Source organism: Uloborus diversus, chromosome 5 (assembly GCF_026930045.1).
Source record: "Uloborus diversus isolate 005 chromosome 5, Udiv.v.3.1, whole genome shotgun sequence".
NCBI lineage: Eukaryota > Metazoa > Arthropoda > Arachnida > Araneae > Uloboridae > Uloborus > Uloborus diversus.
Window position 1 is genome coordinate 15,300,728 of NC_072735.1, and position 25,384 is coordinate 15,326,111.

At 32.7% G+C, this 25,384-nt stretch overlaps 1 protein-coding gene across 1 annotated transcript in view; it reads left to right on the top strand.

Moving 5' to 3' along the window:
* The window catches only part of LOC129222455 (RRP12-like protein), a 181,859-nt gene that overhangs the window by 123,569 nt on the left and 32,906 nt on the right, over window positions 1–25,384 (top strand). The window contains exons 15-17 of the mRNA XM_054856970.1: window positions 646–754; window positions 8,704–8,814; window positions 13,348–13,505. Of these exons, the coding sequence (XP_054712945.1) occupies window positions 646–754; window positions 8,704–8,814; window positions 13,348–13,505 (378 nt within the window). The remainder of the gene's footprint in view (window positions 1–645; window positions 755–8,703; window positions 8,815–13,347; window positions 13,506–25,384) is intronic.

A 25,384-nucleotide genomic window follows, 5' to 3' on the forward strand; every position in this document is an offset into this window, starting at 1 on the left:
TGTGTATATAAAAATCAGCATTATGTAAGATCAGAAAGAAAAAATATGAAAATTGTTCTTTTGGAAAGATTATGCTTAAAAATATAACTTTTACCTTTATTCGATAATTATTCATATTATGTTGGTTTTATGAAGGTTTTTTCTTGGATCTTCAGTATATTTTATCTTAACCCGCATCACAACCACTTCGTGAAGTATTTCGTATCATAAAGGGTCTATATATACATGCATACTAATATGTTAATCACGTCAAACATTTCAATCAATATTTCCCCGCAGAAAGCTATTTTAATTATTTAATTTAGTTACAAGATTTTGTTCTTATCTCTTTAATTAATCAAGGAATTAGGTATAATGTGACTATTGAATAACTGTTAATTACATGGAACCTTAATTGCCTTCCGAAAATTAATTGTTTTTCTCGCAAATAGTATTTAAACCAAAAAAAACCTGGTTTAAACAAAAAAAAAACGGTTTTTTTTGGGTTTTTTTTGAAAAAAACCGGTTATTTTACCAACCCTGCTCAGCAATAAGTTTCAAATTTCAGTGCATTTGGAATGCTGTTTTTTCTTTCAACATGATTAAAGAATAACATTGATTTATCATCTATGTGCATGTGTGTTTCTGTAACAAATTCAATTTCAGGCTGTCATCTGCACCAAAGAGAATTCGATCAAAGCGAGAACGGCAGCTTTCGGTCTACTGGTAGCCATCGGCCACACCCTGAAGAGGATCATGCCGGGAGATGCAAAAGGTACTTTTTTTGTTTCTAGCCAGCAGAGGATACTGTAATGTTCTTTCTCAAAAGAATCTCATTTTTTTTGTATACGGAAATTTTTAGTAGAATACAGTCGACGCTCGATATAACGACCATCTCTGTCCCAGAGAAAAAGGTCTTTATAACGAGTGGTCGTTATAAGAGGTATAAATTTAAAAAATGTGCACCGTCATCATACATGCCCAAGTAAATGCCCAAATGTTTTTTATCGTAGGAATTTTTAGAAAAGTAGTGTGCAAAATATTATGACATAATATTAAACAAGTTTTAAAGTAGAAAATATAGGGAGGAAAATGTTTCACACTTTCAGATCTGCTACTACTACTACTATTACCACAACAATTTCTGAAGATAAAACCAGAAACAGAGGTCTGCCTTTTTAGCAGACGTGATGTTTGCAAAACATTATTTTCTGTTTCAGATATAGGTGATAAATTGTGTTTCTCTTGCTTTCCAAAGAAACATTTAAAAGTCCCTCGAGAACCCCAAATCTTTAAAAATACTATAGATTCAAACACCAAACTACCAATACATCTGTCAACTCCCTTTTCTTAGGAATCTGGAATTTTCTCAATTTTTCCTCCCATTATTTTTTCTGTGCTAGCTGTGGTGAATGGTAACGTCCCCCCACCCCCTCTTAAAGTTGGATTTGACATTGAAAACTTCAGGCAGATGTCCGTAAACAATAATCAATGTCATTTTAAGCTACAAATTTGTTTTATTGGAAAGAACACAAGAAATAGCGTCCGCTGATTCGGTCGCTGTATTGGATTAGACGATACAGAACGGTCGTTATAACGAAAGCAAATTAACATAGAGTTTATAGGAACAAAGTTGGGACTTCTACTACTGGTCGTTATAATGGGACGGTCTTTATAATGTGTGGTCGTTATAATGAGCGTCGACTGTACTGTTTGTTGAATGTAATCGCTTTCTTTATTGGTTTAAATGAAAGAACTGTGCTTATTTCTTATTGGAAGAGACATTTGCAGCTTTCCACGGAGTTCGCGAAATCTCTTCTTTAATGCACCATCAGACTTAGGAGAAAGCTCATTGCTATTTGAGAAACATCATTGGATACTGAAAATCTGCCCTCTATTCTATTTAAAGAGCCGCAGTCTTGTTTATCAGGTCTTCACTACTTTTCTCTATGTCTTGCTGTATGTGTGTCCCCATGTTTCGTATTAAACGTATTTGTTTATGTTCAGCTGTCTGAATCTCTGCTTTACACAACCTTTCAACACTGTTAAAGGTTCCGGTGCAGCTTGAAATGACGACACAGTTCTTGAGAAAACACAGGAGATTTATTTACACTATGTACTGCTAAATTAATCATCAGCAATTATGGAAATATCAATCCACTCCGTAAACTCAACGGTTACACACGTATTTACGTCCAAATACGAAAACAACACAGCGAAATGCCTCGCAATAAACAGAGCTAATACACTCTCAGTACAAATTCTCAATCGAAACTGACTTTTTATCATGAGGCACGGCTATTTATAGACATCGAAAGAAGGCTCAGATATTCCAGAATATCCTACGCCGTTCTAAACTTTCTTATTTCTTTCCATTCGCAAATTTTATCATTCAGAAATGAGGGGACCGTATACTTCAGCCGAATGTACGGGGGCTGTATATTCATTGCAGGAAACTATTTACAGGTTACGTTACTATAATAAATCTAGATGAAAGCTAATTTAATAAACGCCAAATTTGGCTAGATTACGACAAATTAATCACAAAATTAATTACTATTTACAGAATTTGTAATAATACTAAGTTTTTCCTTTTAATTGAGCTTTTAAACCAGGGGAAATCAATCTTCCAGGCTCTGTATCCCCCTTTGCGCACTGACCTGAGGTCACTGGTTAATACAATACAGGGTTAATATGCAATATTTTGAACATATTATTACCAGAGCATATGCAGGGTTGCCACGCCACAGGGAAACCTGAAGAAACAGAGAAAATACAGGGAATTCAAAAATCAACAAAAAAACAGGGAAAATGCAGGGAATTTTTAAAATTTTCTCTAAAACCTGGAAAATACAGGGAATTTTTAAATTTAAATTACAAAATCAATACCCAAATGTATAAACTACCAAAATAAATAATAATAGTAATAATATTAATCAATTTCATTCGTAAAATAAAATTAAAAATAGTAATATTTAAAGTTTTTTTTTTCCTTTAGTAAATATTAAAATGTATATCATAAAAACAAAAATTATTTGTTGTTTTATTTGACATGCGGCTTCAATTTTATACTAGTTTAATTTTGAGAGCATGAAATTAGTCGTTAATATTCATTATTCTACTTAACTTTAATTTTCAAAAGTTCAAGTAATGAATGGTTACAAGAAGGCTTTTTTTCTTCTTGTGTAAAAAGTTTAATTTATTCAAATTATCCTTATTTTTATACTTTTATTTGGTATTTTGCCCCCCTGTTCCCGTATTTTGTTTGCGTATGTTATCAAGATATTAATGTTCTTTTTTAAATATCAGTGTACACTTGTTTGTAATGTTGCATACAGGGAAAACACAGGGAATTTTTTTTTCAAAATTGCGTGGCAACCCTGTTATGGAAATTCCAAAAAGATAGAAACAAATTTAAAAATTTGAATTAATGTAGGGTCAGATGATATTGGCCTGCACCATCAAGTCACTTTCACAATATTTAATGATAGGGCTGACACTTTTTTAATATTCACATGTGAACACATAATTTGCTTTATTTTTTAAATTTTTCGTACCCTCACTACCCCTTGAATTTCTTCTATGTCCCTCAGGTTGAGAACTGCTGCATTTAGCTTATTCCTTTCAGTCAGCACTGCTGATTCACACATCTTCTTTTTTTTTAGGTTTAACAAGAGGAATTACTATAAAAACTTAAGTTTTGTGGCACAAATAATTTTTTATTGTTAAAAATTGCATTTATTTTACATTCATATGGATGTTTATTATTACATATATGAAAATCTTTTCTCCTAAAAAGCATCTACTCTATGATTTCTTGGGGTCTGTGCTAGTGATTTCAAATTGCTAGCCAACAAATTAGCCAAATTTTAGAAGTCTTTTCTAAATTCCAAAAAAATTTAGCCAATCAATACATTTTGATTGTGAATTTTTTACCTTTTTGTTTTAGAAAACTTCCATCAGAAAATAAACTAATAATTTTATAAAATACACATTGCAAGTGCTGGTATTTTAACTATGCAGTAACAATATACATTTAAGTGGAATAAACACTTAATGGCAATTCATAAGTGACTAGCTGTACCCGATGCGCGTTGCTACGCCAACAAAAAAATACATCATTATACTGATTTTCATGACAATCGGTTGAACGGGGCAGAAGTGGCTACTCTGCAGTGCCACCTGGTGGCCAGTGGCTTCAATGAGCATATTGTGCACCTTCTCTGTGGGAAAATACATATATATAGCAATTTTCATAATCATCGGTCCAGGTATCCAGTGAAGCCGTGACTCTACTCAAATTTTGTACTCACGCAGTTTGCGAGATCAATCCATCGCTAAAAATATCAAATAGAAAAAGTTTTAAATCCCCCCGTTGCATGAAAACAATAAAGAAAGAATTTATTTGTTCAAACTCAAGAAAAATGCTAACTTCTTATCAATGAGATCTTTCACGCGAATTAATTTCTGCAGCCGATCATTTTATTCGTATTTATCCGACGGATTGTGACTTAAATTGGAATAAAAAAGGAACTATCGATCGGATTTTTTTGAACCGGTCCATAAACGTTCCCGGTACCAAAAATAAAAAACGGTGAAAGTTTCAGCCAAATCTACCGGGTAGTTTTTGAGTTCTTGGATAACTTACAGACAAACATTCATTTTTATATAGATAGATTGAGTCTCCCCCAACCACCTGTTTTTATGTGGTAATTTCTGAAAAAAATTTTTTTGTTCCTTTACTTTTGCCAAGTCGGAGTTTCTTTGACCAAATCCACCCATTTATCATATTTGGCGCGGTGACAAATGCTTAGCGTTGATCCTGATTTTCCGACGAGTGCAACTCATCATTTTCAGTTTGCTCAGGAAAGATATGCGAGTTGAACTTGTCATTTCAAATAACGCTGTAATTTACATCAGTGATTTGACTTATTTGTACAAATGGAGATTCATGTCATTTTTGTTTTCTTCATTAGCTTTTTCTGCTTTTCCCCTAAGATTACATAACTGGGAAGTTGCAACCTATTAAATGTTCATATTTTGGCTATTGGATATTGTTAATTGACCCTCAAAACTAAAAAATTCACCATTGCCGAATTTTAAAACACCGTGGTTGATTTTTAATGAATTTTTAAAAATCCACGCACAAAAGTGCGCTCTTCTGAGACGTCACGAGCCTACGTCACAGGACACTAATGGGCAGCCTTCCGCCGAAGATCCCTTGTTTTCGCTAGGGACATTTTGAGTGCGCCGATATTTTTATTTTTTAGAAATTCAATAATCCTTTTGAACACATTATGGAGGCCGGATTCGTTAAAGCACAATCTAATAATCTTCCTCAATTAACATCAATGATGATATTCGAATATTTCCGAGAGGATGAGAGGTTTAATGTTCCTGAAACGGGAGGAGTTAAATGCGAGGAGATAAGCCTTTTACGTTTCGTCTTCGAAGTCGAATGCGTGACCTTCGGCTTCTCCCCTATCGGAAGAGCGCATGACGTCACTTCCTATGCCATTTGACGTCACAAGCGCTTGAACTTTAAAAATTAATTTTAAAAAAAACTACTTATCTTATCGCAAAAATTTTTTCACCTATGATGTTCATACATGTTGCTCTATCATATAAAAATAAAATTGAAAGTTCGAAAACTTCCCTATTTTCAAGAAAAGTAACAAAAATGGAAAGAAAATTCTAGAAACTTGTTGAAATAATTATGTGTTGATTGTTAAGTAAATCCACTGATTATATTATCAATTCCAAGATGCGGAAATCTAATCTGCTAGATAGATAAATATGAATATATTTATAGATTTATATTGCAGGCACAAGGAATATTACTGGCACAAGATTTTGGTTTGGGTCACGAGTTAAGTTTTGAGTTCTATGCTGTAAATAAATAAAGAAGTGACTTTGAAAAAACGCATCCCATAAATGAAATATTTTGTTTTAATTGTCTCTTTCAAGTATCATATTTCCAATAATATGAGTCTTTTTCAAAAACAGTACTCCCTTTCTTTTCATATTTTGTAAAATGTTTAAGTAATTTATCTATTTAAAGAATGCAAATAAGCAACTAAAAATACTTTAGTTGCTTATACTGTCAGTTTTTGTTTCATTGCATTTTAAAAATTTGAATTTTTTTATTATTATTTCTCGAAGCTCTATTTTCAGGGTTCGTATGAGTCATGGAGATCCTGGAAAGTCATGGGAAAAAAATAAACAAATTTCAGACCTGGAAACATCATGGAAAATTGAAATTTTCAGTCTAACTCATGGGGGAAATTTATTTTCAGTCATGGAAAAATGTTCTGGGTAAATGTAACAGTAGCTAAAACGAGTATTAGAAATCTTGAGTGATTTAGTATTGCACTATGAAAGCTGTTTAAACTGGGAAATTGAACGATCTCAAAAAACTCTGATAAATTTTAGATCATAAAAGTTTTGCTATTGCTCATTTCCAAAGTAAATAAATAAATAAAATAAAAAAATAAATTGGCAAGTTTAATATTAAATAGTACTATTCACTTCATGTAACAAGGTCATGAAAATTTTCATGAAGTCATGAAAAAGGTTTTGGAAAAGTCATTTAATTTTTTCATCCAAATAGAGTATGAACCCTTTATTTTGTAATGTATTGTAAAAATGTTTTTTACTCTGACTGGATCAGATTTTTTTTTTATTATTAAATAAATGAACACTGAAGAGAAAACCACTGTTTTGTTCAGTTTGTGCAACAAGTTCTTTTGCCCTCAAAATCAATCAACTTCTAAGAAACATAGTACCTGGAGAAGTCAACGGGCAACAATGCTTTGTTTTAGTACCCTTGTGAACCTTTGGAACTCCAGATGCAGTGTGTGTGTTCTCTGGAAATCCCCCTCCCCTGAAAAAAAAAATAATTAAGCATATAATAGCATATTAGATTGAAACCAACTGATGTGTGCATCACATGACTTCCTTTTACTCCAATTTAAATATAATAGTGCCTCGGAGTGAGCAAAGAAACACTTTAAATATTTTCACCCCAAGTTGGTTGCAAACCGAAGCAAACATTTTATACAGATAAGTTTTCGCAATATTGGCAGTTTTAATGTGATTCAATGGTTAACTCTCTAAATATGGCCAAATTGAAACCAGATTAAAAAAAAAAAAACGCCAAATTCGTCGCCATGTTGGCGACAAAAAGCTTCGCGATATATTGCCAAGTGTTTACCAAATTATAGCACCGCTTAAGTTTACATTAAAATTAACAATGATTTCCCCTCAAACTGGGGCAAAAGACCCCCTTTGGAACATCCGAATGCAACCAAAAGGGAAGGTGCGCAACTAGACCCCACTTGGAGTCTGTGTATCAAATTTCAACTTTCTAGGACATACCGTTCTTCAGTTATGCGAGATACATACACACATACATACGTACATACATACGTCACGAGAAAACTCGATGTAATTAACTCGGGAATCGTCAAAATGGATATTTCGGGTGTCTATACGTTCCTAGGAACTTATCCACGTGTGGTCGAGTCGAAAAAAAAAACTCAACATTCATTCGGGGGTGAGCAAAATGAAAATGAAGGCCGATTTTTTAGTGAAAATTTTTTTGAAAATACAATACTTCCTTTTTTTGTAAAAGGAAGTAAAAATGAAACAAATGAGATTTCTGTTTTTGAAAATACACATTTCATTACTTTTCTTAATGTTTAAAAAAAATTTCAATTTGTATTCAGTTAATTCCCTTTTTATATTTGCTCAGCTGTGAAACATAACTTTTTGCAACATTATTTTTATTATTTAAAAATGTTCTATTGATTTTGTTCTAAAATACAATAAATTCGAGAACAAGACCAAGTTTTTATACATAGTTTCCATTTACCAACATTTCTGATTATTGAGTACATTATCAGTACATTGAGTACATATCTACATTTTTTTTGTAGCGAACTACAACTACAACTACTTTGTTACAAATGTAGTTAACTACAGCTACAACTACTTTTTTCAAAATGTAGCAACCACAAACTACTTCTGAAATGTAGTCGCTACTTCGCTACTTTCCAAAAAATAAGTAAATACAAAGCATACACAATAGGTTGTCCCTCAAAAAATGAAAGTCAATTTTTCAATTTACATACACTCTTGTATTTTTCCTCTTGTGTAAAGACAATCGTGAAAATAAATTACTTTTAAATTTAAAAAAAAAAAAAAACTTCAAAAAATACCCTGGAACTAAAAAGCAAAAAATAACTGATTACACTTACATTCTATTTCCTACCCAAACATAGCTTTTTTCAATGTAAATATTGGTGAAATATAAAAATTACGACAGCAAACAAACTAAAGGCGTTGAACAGATAGCAGGTATGGCGTCAAAATGAAATACCTGAGGTTAGCTCGTATTTTTATTAGTCTTTTTTCTCATTGCCATCTGCTTATGTACTTGTGAAAAATTGACGCCAGTCAAATTCGTTTGAACATTGATTTTTTTTTCAGTTTATTTGAAAATAGTTTCCAGAAATCGCGACAAACTACTATTTTTTTTGTAGTTAACTACTCACTACACTGCTTTTTTTTAAAGTAGTGCGCTACACTACGAACTACTCAAAAATGTAGCTACTACAGTAGCGTCGCTACTTGTAGCGCGCTACTTCCAACCACTGAGTCAATACATTGAGAATGTCGTTCTAGCGTCATTTTTAATTACACTAACAATTGTCTCCGTTTCAGGTGCGCTCCAAGAGTATATGAAGATCCTATTGGCCGGACTCGCCGGAAGATCCACCCATCTGATTGGTGCCACCATCCTGGCCATTGGACGAGTCATGTTCGAGTTCAAGGGTGGGTTCTTGCTTTTCAAAACTGTCTTTTCTTAGAACACTAGCTTTCCTGTACCCGGCATTGCTCGGGTAATGGAATTAGCAGGGGATAACAGTGCTTTGTGCACCTAGTTTCGAAAATCCCCTATAATAATTACTTATTAGCTATAATTTTTTCTAATTTTGAGAGGATCCCGTGGCCCCTGGACTCCATATATATATCCCCTTGTCCTTAACCGATCTTCAACTGTTATTAACGATCCTTTTAAAGTATTGATTATCTTTGCAAACACAGGTCATCCACATTTTATTGTTATACCTATGTTTAAGCTAGAACTTCTTTGTATATAAAATTTTTAGTTTTTTTTTCTGGTGCTAAAATTATTAAGCTGCTTGATGAACTGACTCTGGAGCAAGCTACATAACATTGGCCGTGTGAAAAAAAGTCTTCTCTTAAATCGATCCCTGCTACTTTTAATGTCTGTCCTTGTGACTTATTAATGGTTATTGCAAAAGCAAACTTTAACAGGAAACTGCACTCTTCTAAATTCAAAAGGATAGTCCGCCTGTGATGATGTTCTTAAAAACTTCGTTTCTAGTTTTGAAAAAATAAAAGCAAAAGACAGAAACATTATGATTTGACTTGAGAAAAGCCTCGAAGAACCACGTGAGAAACAAAAACAATATCAAATTTATAGTTCGCTATCGACCAAAAGTTGAGATGAAGTACTGAATAATGATTTGAATGGAGGAAAGCCTTCGAAAATAAGGGATTTGAATTTCAATGACAGGTTTTTAATTTCGCAGAAATTAAGGGGTTTTAATTAATTTCTCCCGAACTAATTGAGATTTCGAAAAATTCGAATTTTAATCATAAAAGTCATGATGTAAAAGTCTTGGAAAATCATTAATTTTGTGTAAAACCTTAAAATATGAAAACAAACTTAGAAGAACAATATTTTTAGCATTCTGTGATTCATCTTCAGTGATTCATTTTTGCTTTTGCTGTGGAAATCAGGAGGAATTACTTACTCTAAGACTTACTGTATCAGTGGAAAAAAGCATTAAAGAATGAATATTTGTTTCAAAATTTCCCCCTCCCCCCCCCCCCCCCCTTTGCTTAGAGAATTCCACTGTTTTACTTATAAATCTGTGTTGAATGGAAATGTTGATCTCTAATTTTTATTTTATTAGTAAAGACAGTTTTTGAGTTGGTTTTAGCTAAGTACTAAAAGAGTCACATGGTGGAGATTTTGTGCTTTATGTACCATTAAGTCTTTTTACTTGATTAACATACTAAAAAATATATATATATATATAACTTTTTTAATGAGCAGTGCATTAAATTTAGTTACAGTGACCTCTCATTTACATGCGACCAAAGGGGAGCGACAAAATTTTCGCACATGAATGAGATTTGCGCATAAGTGAAAACCCCGAAAACAAGTTTAAATGCAATAAGTTAACATCAGTTATAGTAATACTAATAGTACACTATTAATACTAATGAATAAATATGCACATAATTTTTGTTCATGCATCGTAATTAAATAAAAATGCTAAATTTAAAGTTGTATGTTTTGTTAGTTTCGATACACTGTACACTACTTAAGCGAATTCCCTAAAACCTTAAAAATGTCGCGTGATCAGTGTTATATGGCTACGTCAATGCTTACTGCTTGACCACGACTTTTAGTGATGTCAACCTTTTCGTATGTAACCTGTTCTCCCCTCTCAATGTATCACAAGACTAATTCCACCCCCCAATTGCACACTTGAGCGAAAAAGAACACGTTCTTGGAAGAATTCAAACAATGGAATAAAGGCATGTGAATGCATTATAAGAGACAGAACAAAAAGGGTACAAATCTTCCAATAAGGAAACCGTAAATACGCGATTTAACTAAAACTTGAAAAAAATTTACCGCGCATAAGTGAAAGGTGCATTTTGGGTTTTGCATATAAATGAACAAGAGTTGACATTGTTTTCCCGTATCGCTGGCTTGTGAGAAAAACGCTCATAACTGAGGTCCCATATAAGTGAGAGATCACTGTACTTGCTACCTAAAAGTAACAAAATATAACGAATGAAATTAAACGAGATTAATGAATTCAATGCATAAAAAGTTTTTTGACTGAAAAGAGTTGGAAGATGTAGAAAAAAAGATACAGTGGCTCCCAAAAGTGTTCGTTCACCTGCGACTTTCAATGAAATAGACTCTTATCTATTGGTTAGAATTAATATTTCGGAATAGGTATTTTATTATAAGATCTATGATCTATTTTTAACAAAACCACATGAAAATTTTTAATGAAACATTAAAACATATTTTTTTAAAAATCAAAAACCAAAAGGTGCCGGAAATTTTATCTCACAAAAGTCTTCGTACACTTTGAAAAAATGTCAAAAAATTAGTAAATAATCTAATTTTTTACTAAGTTATTATTTAGTAGAATATCATGCAGTAACAACAACAGCTTTTAAACGTCTGGGAATAGATTTCATTGTTTTTTCTTTCTTTTTTTGTGCAATTTCTGAGTAAGTGTTCAGCCGCACCACGAGCCTTACTGTTTCTAATTCGCTTTTCGTTTCAATGGTGTATTTTCGTAATCTAGCCACCAGATATCTCTAAATATATTCCATTAAGTTTAAATCTGGCGATTGAGGAGATATGTCTAAGCTTAAGGACAAATTTTGAGGCACCAAGCGCGAACGTGTGCTTCTTATCGTTATCTCCATAAAAAACAAAGTTGTTTCCGATTACCAAATTTTTGGCTAATAGTTTGAAATTGTTTTTGAAATATTTAAAGGAACATCATAATTCATTATTTCACCAAAAAATTCCAAATTTCCAAGTCCTTATGTTGAGATGCACCCTCACAAAAGAACACCTTCACCCCGTCCTGATTAATTGATCCAACTAAGTTCTTAAGATTAAATTCCTCAGTTTTTTCTTCCATTAACAATTTTACCCAAAATGTTGAACTTATTTTCATCTCTCAGTAAGACGTTGTTCCAAAACGTTTTGAGCCTATTTATCATTGATTTTACGACGGAAAGCGTTAATGAGCAAGAGAATGCTCAAGACTAATAATCTCCAAATGCAATAACCTAATTAAATGTATGACTAGAAATGCATGATTAAAAAATAGTTGAAGACAACTTAAAAATAAAAACCAAATTTATTTGGTCATTTAGTAAAGTTAGTTAAAAATTAAAAACATTTGAAACAACGCGAACTAGAGCTGAGCTATATCAATCTATTATATATCTATTAAAAAGAACCCGCATCGTTGCATAAAAGCAAACGAACGCTCGAGTCAACCTGCCAGAGAGAAAACACCGAAGAAGTCTCCTTTCTACTCGAAACATTTCCTTTTATCGTAAGTGAACTCATTTGCATGCGGACGCCAAATCACCTGATACACGCCAGCATAGCACCTGGCCAATGAGCATCGGGCACGTGCCGATCTGTTACGGTGCATCGCCGATTACGTGAAGGTCGTGACGTCATAGATCGGCGACTGCACGTGCGAGATACGTCATCAGGCGTCCGCATTAGAAGAAAGAAAAACATCGTTGAAAATTTCTCAATGATTAGGCAAGTGACTGATATTATGGTGGGATAAGTGGTGAGATGAATTCGTTAATCTTATACATATAAATTCTGAGTATCTATCTATCTATCTATCTATCTATCTATGTCCAAGCTTCTTCTCCCGAACGACAGTGAACTGACCATCGAACCAGGTATCGATGGATTCGTCATCTTCCCGTCTTCATGTCTGGCTATTTAACATAATCCTCCGATAATAATTAGCGGAGATATCAATTAAAAACTATTAATTATGACTCTTAGATTTCAAAATAAAATCCATATTTTTCGAAGGCTTTCCTCCATTCAAATTATTATTCAGTGCTTCAACTCAACTTTCCGCAACAATTCTTTTATTAAAATTTACAGCGTGAAGAAAATCATTGAAAAGAAACGTAATTCTTGTACGACCATGTGGATAGAATCCATCCAAATATTTATCTGAGTGGTATGTTGCATTAATAAACACCCGGGCAACGCCGGGTAGTAGACTATTTTATGTAAAAAAGCGGATTGTTATTGTGCATAAATATTTCCGATATAGTCTATCAGATGTAATTCAGTTTAACGTGAGTAAAGATTATAGTTGATAATGCATATATTTTCCCCTTTTGTGCTGACTGAAAATGTATTGTATCATTGATAACGATTATTAACGTTGATGAGGTGTTTTGGCAAAAATATGTTTTACTGGTGTTTTGCAAACCTTGCTTTACGCGCATTTATTTATTCCTTAACGCGTTAGAAACTAGTGTCAGTGTACTACAAAAGCATCAACTGGACTGCTCTTACATTTTTTAGGTAGCCCGTGCAACGCCGGGCACGCAGCTAGTTATTATATAAGGGGCGCTAGGCCAACAAGCATAAGCTTACCGTTTTTCGCACTTTTGGGAGCCGCTGTATGTGTCTTTTTCAAAATATGGGAATGCAAGTGCTCATTGTCGTTTCTTTCGTCGTAGATGACGTGGACGGGGAGCTGATGCACCTGCTGGTGGAGAACGTGTGTCTCCTGATCACCTCCAAATCCAGAGAAGTGGTGGTGGCTGCCCTCTCCTTCTTCAAGATCCTCTTCGCGGTGCTCCACACCACCGATCTCCTGCGCCACGTCTCGGCCATCGTGAGTGCATTCCTGCCAACTTTTATTCGTGTATTTGTTATTACGTGATCATATATTGCTTTATGATCATATATTTGATCATATATCTGCGTGATATCATATATTGCTTTAGGTACCCATTTTTTCATGCGTTTCAAAATCTGATTGCATCCCCTTCCTGCAGGGTTGGCCGGATTGGACCCAATGGTTTTTTTTTTTTGAAAAAACCCATTTAAAAAACCCATTATTTAGCCCACTTTTGGGTTTTTTAAAATTTTCTGAGAAGTTTAAAAAAAAATTAATTAATTTAAATACTTTCACAATTTAAACTTCTTTTTTATTTCTTCTTCACCACAGACAATGGACACAAAAAATGAATTTTGAACTTTAATAGTATTTCTTAACTCTTAACGGCATAAAAAAAATACTTCAAAGGTTTTAAATAAATATACTTAACTTTTTTCTTTAACTGGTCAATAAATAACTCAAATTATCTTGACCGAGTCCTGTCACCTCTGATTTTCTCAATATTTGTAGATTGTACAGAGGAAATTAATCTAGTTAAAAAGGCTTTCATGTGAATTATTTTCTGCAACCCAACACAGAAATTTCGAATTAACAAGTTATATTTTTTTTAGAAATTAACAGGTTTTATAAATGGTCGGACAGAAAACGGAATAGGATGTACAGTATTTTCATTATCTTACAAAAAAGTTTAATATTTCTTACCCTGTACACAGAAATAGAAAAACAGGCAGCATAAAGTTCAAAGAAATGTCTTGATTAAGCTGGAATTCAGTAAAAAGGGATTTAAACTAATTGAGGTTCTACAGTAGTTTTGCATAACAAAATGAAATACAATAAAGTAAAATGCAAAAAAAAATTTAAAACGAACAAACGAACAATAGATTTTATGACCCGAGAAGTAACTTTGCCTTAACTGTTGGTAATCATGGAAACTAAAAAAAATCTGAAACTTCACCATTCTTGGGTTTTATCGTCTTTTATACTTTTCTTCAGAAAACGCTGAATTTTCCAGCTTTTTTTACCCCCAAGACATATTTTATTCGTGTATTTGTTACTACAGTGAAATCCCGTTACAACGAACTTCAAGGGACCGCAAATGTTGTTCGTTGCAACGGGAATTTCGTTGTAATGGAATTCAAATAATGTAATGGCAGTTATCTAGGGATTGAAAATGTAGATCGTTGAAACGGAAATTTCGCTGTATTAGTATTCGTTGTAACGGAATTTCACTGTAGTGGCACCCGCACGGCTTTGCCCGTAATAGAGAAATTAAAGGTTCGCCTGTATACAGGGGTGATTGTGTTCCGGTATTTTACCGAATTTCCGGTAGTTTCATGTCTGAAAATACCGGAATTATGTTCTTTTTTCGCTATGCTTTTGTGTCCCTACCTCCACAATTTATTTTAAATTGTATAATACTCATCAAATATACCTGCAAGAGCCTTAAGATGGACACCTATCCCTTAAGATGGACAAATGTCAGGATAATTTGTATAACACCAGCTCAAAAGTAACTTTGTAACCCATTCAAAATTTAATCAAATGTACACACAATATTTCGACTCAGAACTATTTAATACTATGGCAAAGGTGCACTTAAGTATTAGGGGCCAAAGATTACCCCCCCCCCCCCTCTCGCTTTGAAACTTTCAGGTATTTTTTGATGAACTCACAATCACCCCCCGTGTATATTTACAAGTAATGTATGGTGAATTTTCTCGCCAATTGGCTTGTACCCATGTTACGGTTCCACGTTATGATAATTTCGTAATTTATGAGTTTTTTTTCTTAAAATTGGAATAGAAAAGGAACCACATCGACTTTTCAAAACATCGCTTCGAGGTGCACACCCCCATGCTACATACTAACTTTGCGCCAAATTTCATGAAAATCGGCCGAACGGTCTAGGCGCTATGCTCATCACAGAGATCCGGACAGACAGAGGGACATTCAGCTTCATTATTAGTAAAGATTATGTTTTTTTGCTCTAGGTATCAATTTTTCATGCGTTTCAAAATCTGATTGCATCCGCTTCCTGAAATCACTTTTTTCTACTATACCACCAGGGCTCAAAAATTATTTTGCCCGACATCCCCGGGGTATGTAAAAATTTTGATTGGGCATGAATCTTTTATCCTTACATGCCCCCCAGCATGTAATTATAATTTTTAATTAAGTAGGGTAATGGCCAGGGTTGGCTTTCTGCCGGCAGAAACTAGTTTTTGCCGTGCCAGTGGCAGAAACTGGTTACAACCGGTAAAAACCGGCAGAAACTGGCAAAAACTTAAAAGCATCTTTAATAACTCAAGTAATTACTAAAGGATATTCGTTTTAAACTAAAAAATTTAATTTTATTCAATCATTTTAAAAAATAAAATCCTATGCTAGTGCCCTTGATTTAGTTTGGAAAGGGAACTTTTGAGTTGCAGATGTCTGTAGTATTTGGATTAATCTAACAAAGGAGGAAAAATCAATAGGTGCTTAGGCAACACATATAGAATTAAACTGGCATTACGGATTGTAATTTCATCTGAATTGCTTGTGATTGAAATTATCATGTGCTTTAAGAAGAAAGTGCCAGAATTTTACTGGCTTATATTAATATGAATTTTGTACCTAATGTCACAGCTTCTCAAAACGAACTGGCCCCATTTCTTGAAACCTATTTTTCCAGTCAAATTTTTACCACAATCTCAGCAACTGAATGGTGGATCACTTTAAAAAAAAAATGTACCTACAACAAATGAAAGTTTCACGAACATTGCTTGTTCCTTGATTGCCTATAGCTCTTCTGTTGCAAGAATATTCTAATTCGTACATATTAAATTAAGAAACTGTTCAGATTTTAGGAACCACCTTTTCTAAGAGGCAACTGCAGGATCCAAAACAATGTAACATTTGATTTTGAAGTGTGATAATATTGCAATTAGATTGTGCTTTGGTTAACAATTATTTTTACCATGCATTTTCTGTGCCAATAATTAATTTTTTTTGTCATTTTGTGAGTTTTTGCCACAAATGTGGCAGAAAGTGGTTTTTGCCATGCCGGTTTTAACCGGTTTCTACCAGTGGTTTTAACCGCCTCGGCAGAAACCTGCCAACCCTGGTAATGGCACCAGTAACAGACATGCTTAAGACATCCCTCTCAGTTTAACTCAATTTTCTGAGCCTTTTAATGTATTTAGATTTTTGAAACTATTTTTCTCTTGTGCAACGATATCTGATCTAACGTTTGGCTGCTTTTGGAGTCTGAATGAGTTAATTCTATTTTTATTTGCTCCATTTCGAAAAAAGGTCCGACCCCCAGTAACAGACGTCGACAATTCTGATGATACCCAGTAACAGATAGAGTGACTAATGGACAGAATTCCCTTTTTCTCTTCAAAATCTGCAAAAATTCTTTATTTTTAGATCTAAAGCCTTATTAAATTCAAATGAACATGAAACACCGGCAGACCTTGTGGTAGCTGTTCATAACCTTCCACCACTGCTTTGTATAGATACCAAATGGCTCATAGAACCCACTCTGATAACACTAGATGGTTGCACCGCATTCATGCAGGGTTGGCAAAAACCCGGGTTTTTTAAAAAAAGCCCATGGACCCAGGGTTTTTTAAATAAAACCCAAAAAAACTCAACTAAAGCTGGGTTTTTTTAAAGAAATGTTGGGTTTTTTGTCTTTTTTTAGGGGAAAGGTGGGGTACTCGTAGCATATTGTAGCATAAGTATATGGACAAAGCACAAAAATTGTCTTGATAAAAAAAGCTGGAAAATTCAGCGTTTTCTGAAGAAAGGTATAAAAGACGACAAAATTCAAGAATGGTGAAGTTTCAGATTTTTTTAGTTTCCATGATTACCAACAGTTAAGGCAAAGTTACTTCTTGAGTGATAAAATCTATTGTTTATTTGTTCGTTTTTTTATTTCGACATTTTTTTTTTTTTTTTTTTGTATTTTACTTTATTGTATTTCATTTTGTTATGCAAAACTACTGTAGAACTTCAAGTAGTTTAAATCCCTTTTTACTGAATTCCAGCTTAATCAAGACATTTCTTTGAACTTTATGTTGCCTGTTTTTCTATTTCTGCGCACAGAGTAAGAAATATTGAACTTTTTTGTAAGATAATGAAAATACTGTACATCCTATTCTGTTTTCTGTCCGACCGTTTGTAAAACCTGTTAATTTCTAAAAAATATACCTTGTTTATTTGAGATTTGTTGTGTGTTGGTTTGCAGAAAATAATGTACATGAAAGCCTTTTAGCTAGAGTAGTTTCCTCTGTACAATGTACAAATATTGAGACAAGCAAACGGGACAGGACTTAGTCAAGATATTTCGTGTTATTTATTAACCAGTTAAAGAAAAAGTTAAATATATTTATTTAAAATCATTGAAGTATTTTTTAATGCCATTAAGAGTTAAGAAATACTATTCAGGTTCAAAATTCCATTTTTTATGTCCATTGTCTGTGGTGAAGAACAAATAAGAAAAGAAGTTTAAATTGTAAAAGTATTTAAAATCATTAATTTTTTAAAAACTTCTCAGAAAATTTTAAAAAACCCAGAAGTGGGCTAAATAATGGGTTTTTTTAAATGGGTTTTTTCAAAAAAACCCATTGGGTCCAACCCAATTGGGTCCAATCCGGCCAACCCTGCATTCATGGGCCACAGCTGTAATATATAATGTAATGTAATGTAAGTTAACTGCACTTGTAATATGTAATCTAATGTGATGTGAGTTAACTGTAACCAAGATTGACTGTTGTGCCTCAGCATATAACCAACCATGCTCATTATAATCGTCTGATGTACAAAGGTACTGGCGTATAGTCACCACTCTCAATATGCTTCTTAATAAATTAATTTTAATCGTTAATTGATTAATAATTGAGTATGCAGCTAGAACAATGGTTCTTTATTTTATTATGAAACACCACTTGTTACAGCAGCAACATCAGTTTTACCAGCGAAAAATTCTTATTAATTATTTCAGTCCAAACTTACGACTGTCTGTTACTGGTGCCAATACCCTGTAGGTAATTTAATGACAACTTCTTATGTACTTCTATTTAAACTTCGTTTATGTTTTTATTGAAAATATTCTTAATTCAGATATAAAGTTGTTAAATTGATTTTTTGTCTGATTAATGCTATGCAACAAATTCAAGTATTTTTATTATTATACAATAAAAAAACTAGGCATGTAAAATTTTATTCAGGCATGTATTTTTTAGACAAACATTCCCTGCAAGGGAAAGTAAAATATTTGAGATTTTTTCTGGACCTGACATCACACTACCACTTCATCGTTAATAACTTCGTGTTGACAATCATTTTCAACCCTTCCTGTGTTTTTTCCCTCAATTACTTGCACTCTCATCTTTTTGCCACGCTTATTCAAAAATTTCTACCCAGTAGCTTCCAATGTAATTGAAGCAAACACCATTCGTAAAATTTCGCCTCAAAGCTTTCCAAAGATGAAGATCTCAATGAAATTAATTTTATCAAATAATTAGAAACAATGAGGATGGTGACTGTTTTCTGAAGGTAGATTTCTTTTCTTTTGGTTTAAAAAAAAATAAATAAATCATGAAGTTGATGTTTTCAAAAAGGAAAAGCATTAGAAAGGCATTGGCTTGAAAAATGCCCATCCAAAAACAGACTTAAAACTTCAGAGTTTTCAAGACCTGGGTCCAATTTTACCTGTAGGTTAGCATTGGATCTGGCACTTCTGAACTCTGACAAGTAACCCTACCTAAGTGTGAATCCCTAATTCAAATAAAACTTTACACCATCAATAGACCACTTAAAAATATTGAACATGGTTTTTTTTATCTGCAACAAACACTATAAACAGAGTGAAATTTATCCCTAAATATTGGATAATTGGGATATTAGAGGGTCCTACAATATATTCTTTTTTGTTAAATTTAAATTAAAGACATTCAAATAATGATTGAAAATTCATAAAAAGCTGAACAAACTAAAGTTGGCGTGTTTCAGGATTTTTCTGAAAAGAATTTTAGATATTATCATCTCGTCATCAATTTTCTTATCCAGCGCTTTTAGACGGTATGCTATGTTTTCTAATTTACTTATGTGCATAGCAATATCATATTCAGAATCAAAATTGTAACTAAAAAATTCTTGAAGTAAGCTACATTTTTGTTGTTCAGAATCGCGTTCATAAATTCCGCAAAGTGTTTTGTACATGTCACAACTATTTTCGCAATTTAAAATATGCATCATAACTTTCTTGTCTATAGTTGTCACAATTATTTTCAGTGCTTGTGCATCTTTTTTCTTCCATAAAGTAAGTGCATTATCACTTAAACCATCTTTTCTTTCAGATCCGTTTATAATATTAAATAATGAATGCAATTTAAAAATTATGTTTACCTGGAATTTCCACACTGCAAAGTTACTTTGGTCTTTCAGTTTTTCGACAGAACTCAAATCTTCAGCCATATTAGCCATTTCTTTCCAAACTGCAATTTTTACCTTCAAATTTATTTCTTCTTATTTCATTTTTTTTACTTTTACATTTTAATCGGCCACTCTGCGGTACTCTGGGCCCATGACCTGTAGAGTTTTTTCTTTTATGCAGAGATTACTCAGTGGGAATGGCCAAATATATTTTATTATAAAAGACACAAGCACATTACAAACACATAAGACCAAACATTTTACTTGAACTAATTTAGTACGTCCTGAAGATATAATATTTTGACTGTGTTGCCAACCTGAGACAACTAAACATTAATAATTATTTCTTAACAGTTTAAAAGTGGTAAACCGTCCTTCACAATATTACCTCATCCTGGTGAATAACCTCAAAAATTAAATCTCATAAGAAAGTCATGCTATATATCAACAGAAAACTAATTTTTAGCTTTACAATATTTTTTGGACTTTTATTTTACTATAGTTAGGAGAGAAGTTAGTCATTTGTAAAAGCACACTTTTCATTTTATCACACATTTTCAGTTTTTTTACCGCCTATATTTCGAACGATTTACAGAATAGAAATCTAAAAAATGGGAGGATTACTTAACTTGTCATATGTGTCCTTTATGGCAAATTTTATTGAAATCGGAAATGTTCAGGTCGAGAAGGTGATTTATCTGACATGGAATTGCTCATTGGAAACTAGAGACACAATGGGGTAAAATTGCGAGCAGGGTTGGCCGAATTGGACCCAATTGGGTTGGACCCAATGGGTTTTTTTGAAAAAACCCATTTAAAAAAACCCATTATTTAACCCACTTTTGGGTTTTTTAAAATTTTCTGAGAAGTTTTTTAAAAAATTAATTAATTTAAATACTTTCACAATTTAAACTTCTTTTTTATTTGTTCTTCACCACAGACAATGAACGTAAAAAATGAATTTTGAACTTTAATAGTATTTTTTAACTCTTAACAGCATTAAAAAAATACTTCAAAGATTTTAAATAAATGTATTTAACTTTTTTCTTTAACTGGTTAATAAATAACTCAAATTATATTGACCAAGTCCTGACACGTCTCATTTTCTCAATATTTGTAGATTGTACAGAGGAAATTACTCTAGTTAAAAGGCTTTCATGTCAATTATTTTCTGCTAACAAATACATCACAAATCTCGAATAAACACAAGGTATATTTTTTAGAAATAAATAGATTTTTCAAACAGTCGACAGAAAACAAGAGGTACAGTATTTTCATTATCTTACGAAAAAGTTTAATATTTCTTACTCTGTACACAGAAACAGAAAAACAGGCAACATAAAATTCAAAGAAATGTCTTGATTAAGCTGGAATTCAGTAAAAAGGGATTTAAACCACTTGAGGTTCTACTGTAGTTTTGCATAACAAAATGAAATACAATAAAGTAAAATGCAAAAAAAATGTAGTAATTAAAACGAACAATAGATTTTATCACTCGAGAAATAACTTTACCTTAACTGTTGGTAATAATGAAAATTAAAAAATCAGAAACTTCACCATTCTCGGGTTTTTCGTCTTTGATACTTTTCTTCAGAAAACGCTGAATTTTAACTAGTTTTCCAGCTTTTTTTACCCGAAGACAATTTTTGCACTTTGTCCATATACTTACGCTATAATATGCTACAAGTACCCCACATTTTCCCGAAAAAAAGACAAAAAAACCCACATTTCTTTTAAAAAACCCAACTTTAGTTGGGTTTTTTTTGGGTTTTATTTAAAAAAACCCAAAAAACCCTGGGTCCATGGGCTTTTTTAAAAAAACCCGGGTTTTTGCCAACCCTGATTGCGAGGGATGTTTTACCCCTATAAATAGTATTTTCAGGAAAATCCTAAAACACATCAACTTTAGTTTGTTCAGTTTTTTCAAATTTTCAATCAAAATTTGAATTTCTGAAATTAAAATTTAAAATAAAAGAATATATTGTACTGTCTGACCACGGATTGTATGGAAAGACAAACATCCGTTTTACAGCCGGAAATGGACGAATCTATTATTTTTTAGCGATGCCAGCTTTTGCAGAGTCGCATTCAAATGAGCGAAATATCGGCATCAAATTTTTACTTTTCCCCCTCATTCAGATAGATTCGTCTCATCTGGACGTTTGAAAATTCTATACAATCCGTGGTTGGACCAGTACCCTCTAATATCCCAACAATCTAATATGGGTTCAATATTTTTAGGTGTTCAATCGATGTGTAAAGTTTCATTAAAATCAGTGATGCGCACTTGGGTAGGGTTTCTTGCAGGGTTGGCCCGATTGGACCCAATTGGGTTGGACCCAATGGGTTTTTTTGAAAAAACCCATTTAAAAAAACCCATTATTTAGCCCACTTTTGGGTTTTTTTTAAATTTTTTGAGAAGTTTTTTAAAAAAGTAATTAATTTAAATACTTTTACAATTTAAACTTCTATTTTATTTGTTCTTCACCACAGACAATGGACATAAAAAATGAATTTTGAACTTTAATAGTATTTCTTAACTATTAACGGCATTAAAAATACTTCAAAGATTTAAAAAATATATATTTAACTTTTATCTTTAACTGGTCAATAAATAACTCAAATTATCTTGACTAAGTCCTGTCACATCTGGTTTTCTCAATATTTGTAGATTGTACAGAGGAAACTACTCTAGCTAAAAGGCTTTCATGTGAATTATTTTCTGCAACCCGACGCGTCACAAATTTCGAATTAACAAGTTATATTTTTTTTAGAAATTAACAGGTTTTACAAATGGTCTGACAGAAAACAGAATAGGATGTACAGTATTTTCATTATCTTACAAAAAAGTTTGATATTTCTTACCCTGTACACAGAAATAGAAAAACAGGCAACATAAAATTCAAAGAAATGTCTTGATTAAGCTGGAATTCAGTAAATAGGGATTTAAACTACTTGAGGTTCTACAGTAGTTTTGCATAAAAAATGAAATACAATAAAGTAAAATGCAAAAAAAAAATAGTAGTAATTAAAAAGGAACAATAGATTTTATCACTCAAGAAGTAATTTTGCCTTAACTGTTGGTAATCATGGAAACTAAAAAAATCTGAAACTTCACCATTCTTGGGTTTCGTCGTCTTTCATACTCTTCTTCAGAAAACGCTGAATTTTAACTAGTTTTCCAGCTTTTTTTACCCCAAGACAATTCTTGTGCTTTGTTCACATACTTACGCTACAATATGCTACAAGTACCCTACATTTTCCCTAAAAAAAGACAAAAAAACCCACATTTCTTTTAAAAAACCCAGCTTTAGTTGGGTTTTATTTAAAAAAACCCAAAAAACCCTGGGTCCATGGGCTTTTTTAAAAAAACCCGGGTTTTTGCCAACCCTGGTTTCTTGTGAGTGAACAACAGCGTTATGTAGACATTTTAAAATTTGATACATTTGAAGCATTTATAAAACATGTTTTTTTCCTAAGTTTAATTTCCTCTTTTTTCTTTTTTTTTTTTCTAAACTGACAACGTTTTTCACTGGATGAAATTTCAATCAGTCAATAAGGCATACACTATCATCATTAATATAATACTTTCATGTGACTGAACATTTTCATAGCTGAGATTTATTAAAATATTTGTTTATAATACTAGAATCCATAAAAACTTGTGATTTTATCTAACTTTGTTTCAAGGTTTTTTTTAGTTCCTTTTACCAGGGGTCGAAGTAGTCCTATATTTCCTATATTTTCAAAAAAAGCATCAAAATCGTCCTATATTTCCTATATTTTTCAAAAATGTCCTATATTACCGTTTTATACCATATATATCTTTTAAAAAGAACTGTAAATAAACTTTCTGACATCGGATTTTTCGCAGAAAGTACGTGCCCAAACGAATTTCAAATTAAAAAACTCAACTGACTAAATTCTGCAACAGGCATCTTCTCATTAGCTACAGCAATGTGACGTCACTCTGTAGTGGGTGGAGTTTCGAGAACTAGTGCTGGTTTTAGTATAGTATGGTATAGTTGGATTTAGAATTTTGCATTTGGGAGGGGGGGGGGGCAACAGCCGTTTGTTTTGTTTTCCATCATGGTTTTTGTTTTCGTTGGTATATTTTTGTGTTCAGTGCATTTTCTGATCGGAACGTTCTAATTTTCTTTTTGCAATCTTTTCTTTTTGTGGAATTTTGGGATCGTGGAATGGTTAGTTCCTTATGATGTTAAAACGTTATCTGTTGTAATAAGTGGAATTATAATGGCGAAATCGCATCGCTTAACAACATTTCGTGTGGAGTGGTTGAACCAGGAGGACATTAATTCTTCAAATTTTGGTGCATGGTGCACTAAAAGAAAAGATGATTTTACCGCTTTTTTGCCATTTTTGCAACTTTTCGGTGCCTATAAACAATAGTGGATTTTCGCAATTGAGGCAGCGTGCTAAAACATTCAAGCATAAAGAAGACTCTGAAAAACGTCAGAAGGATCCTTCTCAAGCTCTTTTTGTTCTTAATACAAAGGATACAAAGGGGGGGGGGTAAAGGGTTCAGTTTAGATATAAAATCTAAGAGCAGTGGAATTAGTACTTGGGTCATGAGTGAGGAAGAAAAAATAAAAATTATCTTTGTCCAAATTTTGATTAGTTATTTAGTCTATAAAGTACACTTTTTTCAAAAATTATTCTTTCAACTACAGGAAAGTCATTATAGATGTAAGGTATTTTGTTTGAGGTTTTTTTTAAACAAAATCATTGATAAGAATAACTGAATAATATATTATATGTATTATTTCTTTTTTCATAGCAAAAATATTCATATAATGTGTCCTATATTTGTCCTATATTTTTTGTGGAAAATGTCCTATATGTGAAAAGTCGGTCACTTCTACCCCTGCTTTTACAAAAAAGGAAGTGTTGTAATCGCAAAAAAATTTTCACCCAAAAATCGGCCTTAATTTCCAGTTTGCTCACCCCGTGACGTCTATATTTACGTATGTATGTGTGTATGTATGTCGCATAACTCAAGAACGGAATGTCCTAGAAAGCTGAAATTTGGTACATAGACTCCTAGTGGGTCTAGTTGTGCAGCTTCCTTTTTGGTTGTATTCGTATGCTCCAATGAGGGTCTTTTGCCCTTTTTGGGGGGAAATCATTGTTAATTTCGATGTAAACTAAAGTGGTGTTATGATTTGGCGGACACTTGGAATATATCGCCAGTCTTTTGGTCGCCAAGTTTTGTTGCCAACTTGGCGACAAGTTTGGTGATTTTTATTTTATTTATTAATTCTTTTTTTAATCTGGTTTCAATTTGGCCACTGTTGGTGATATTTAGAGAGTAACCTATTGAATCATATAAAAACTGCCAATAATGAGAAAATGACATTAAATTGGAGTCAAAGGAAGTCATGCGATGACCACATCAGCTCGTTTTTTTTTTCATTTTTACACTATAATTT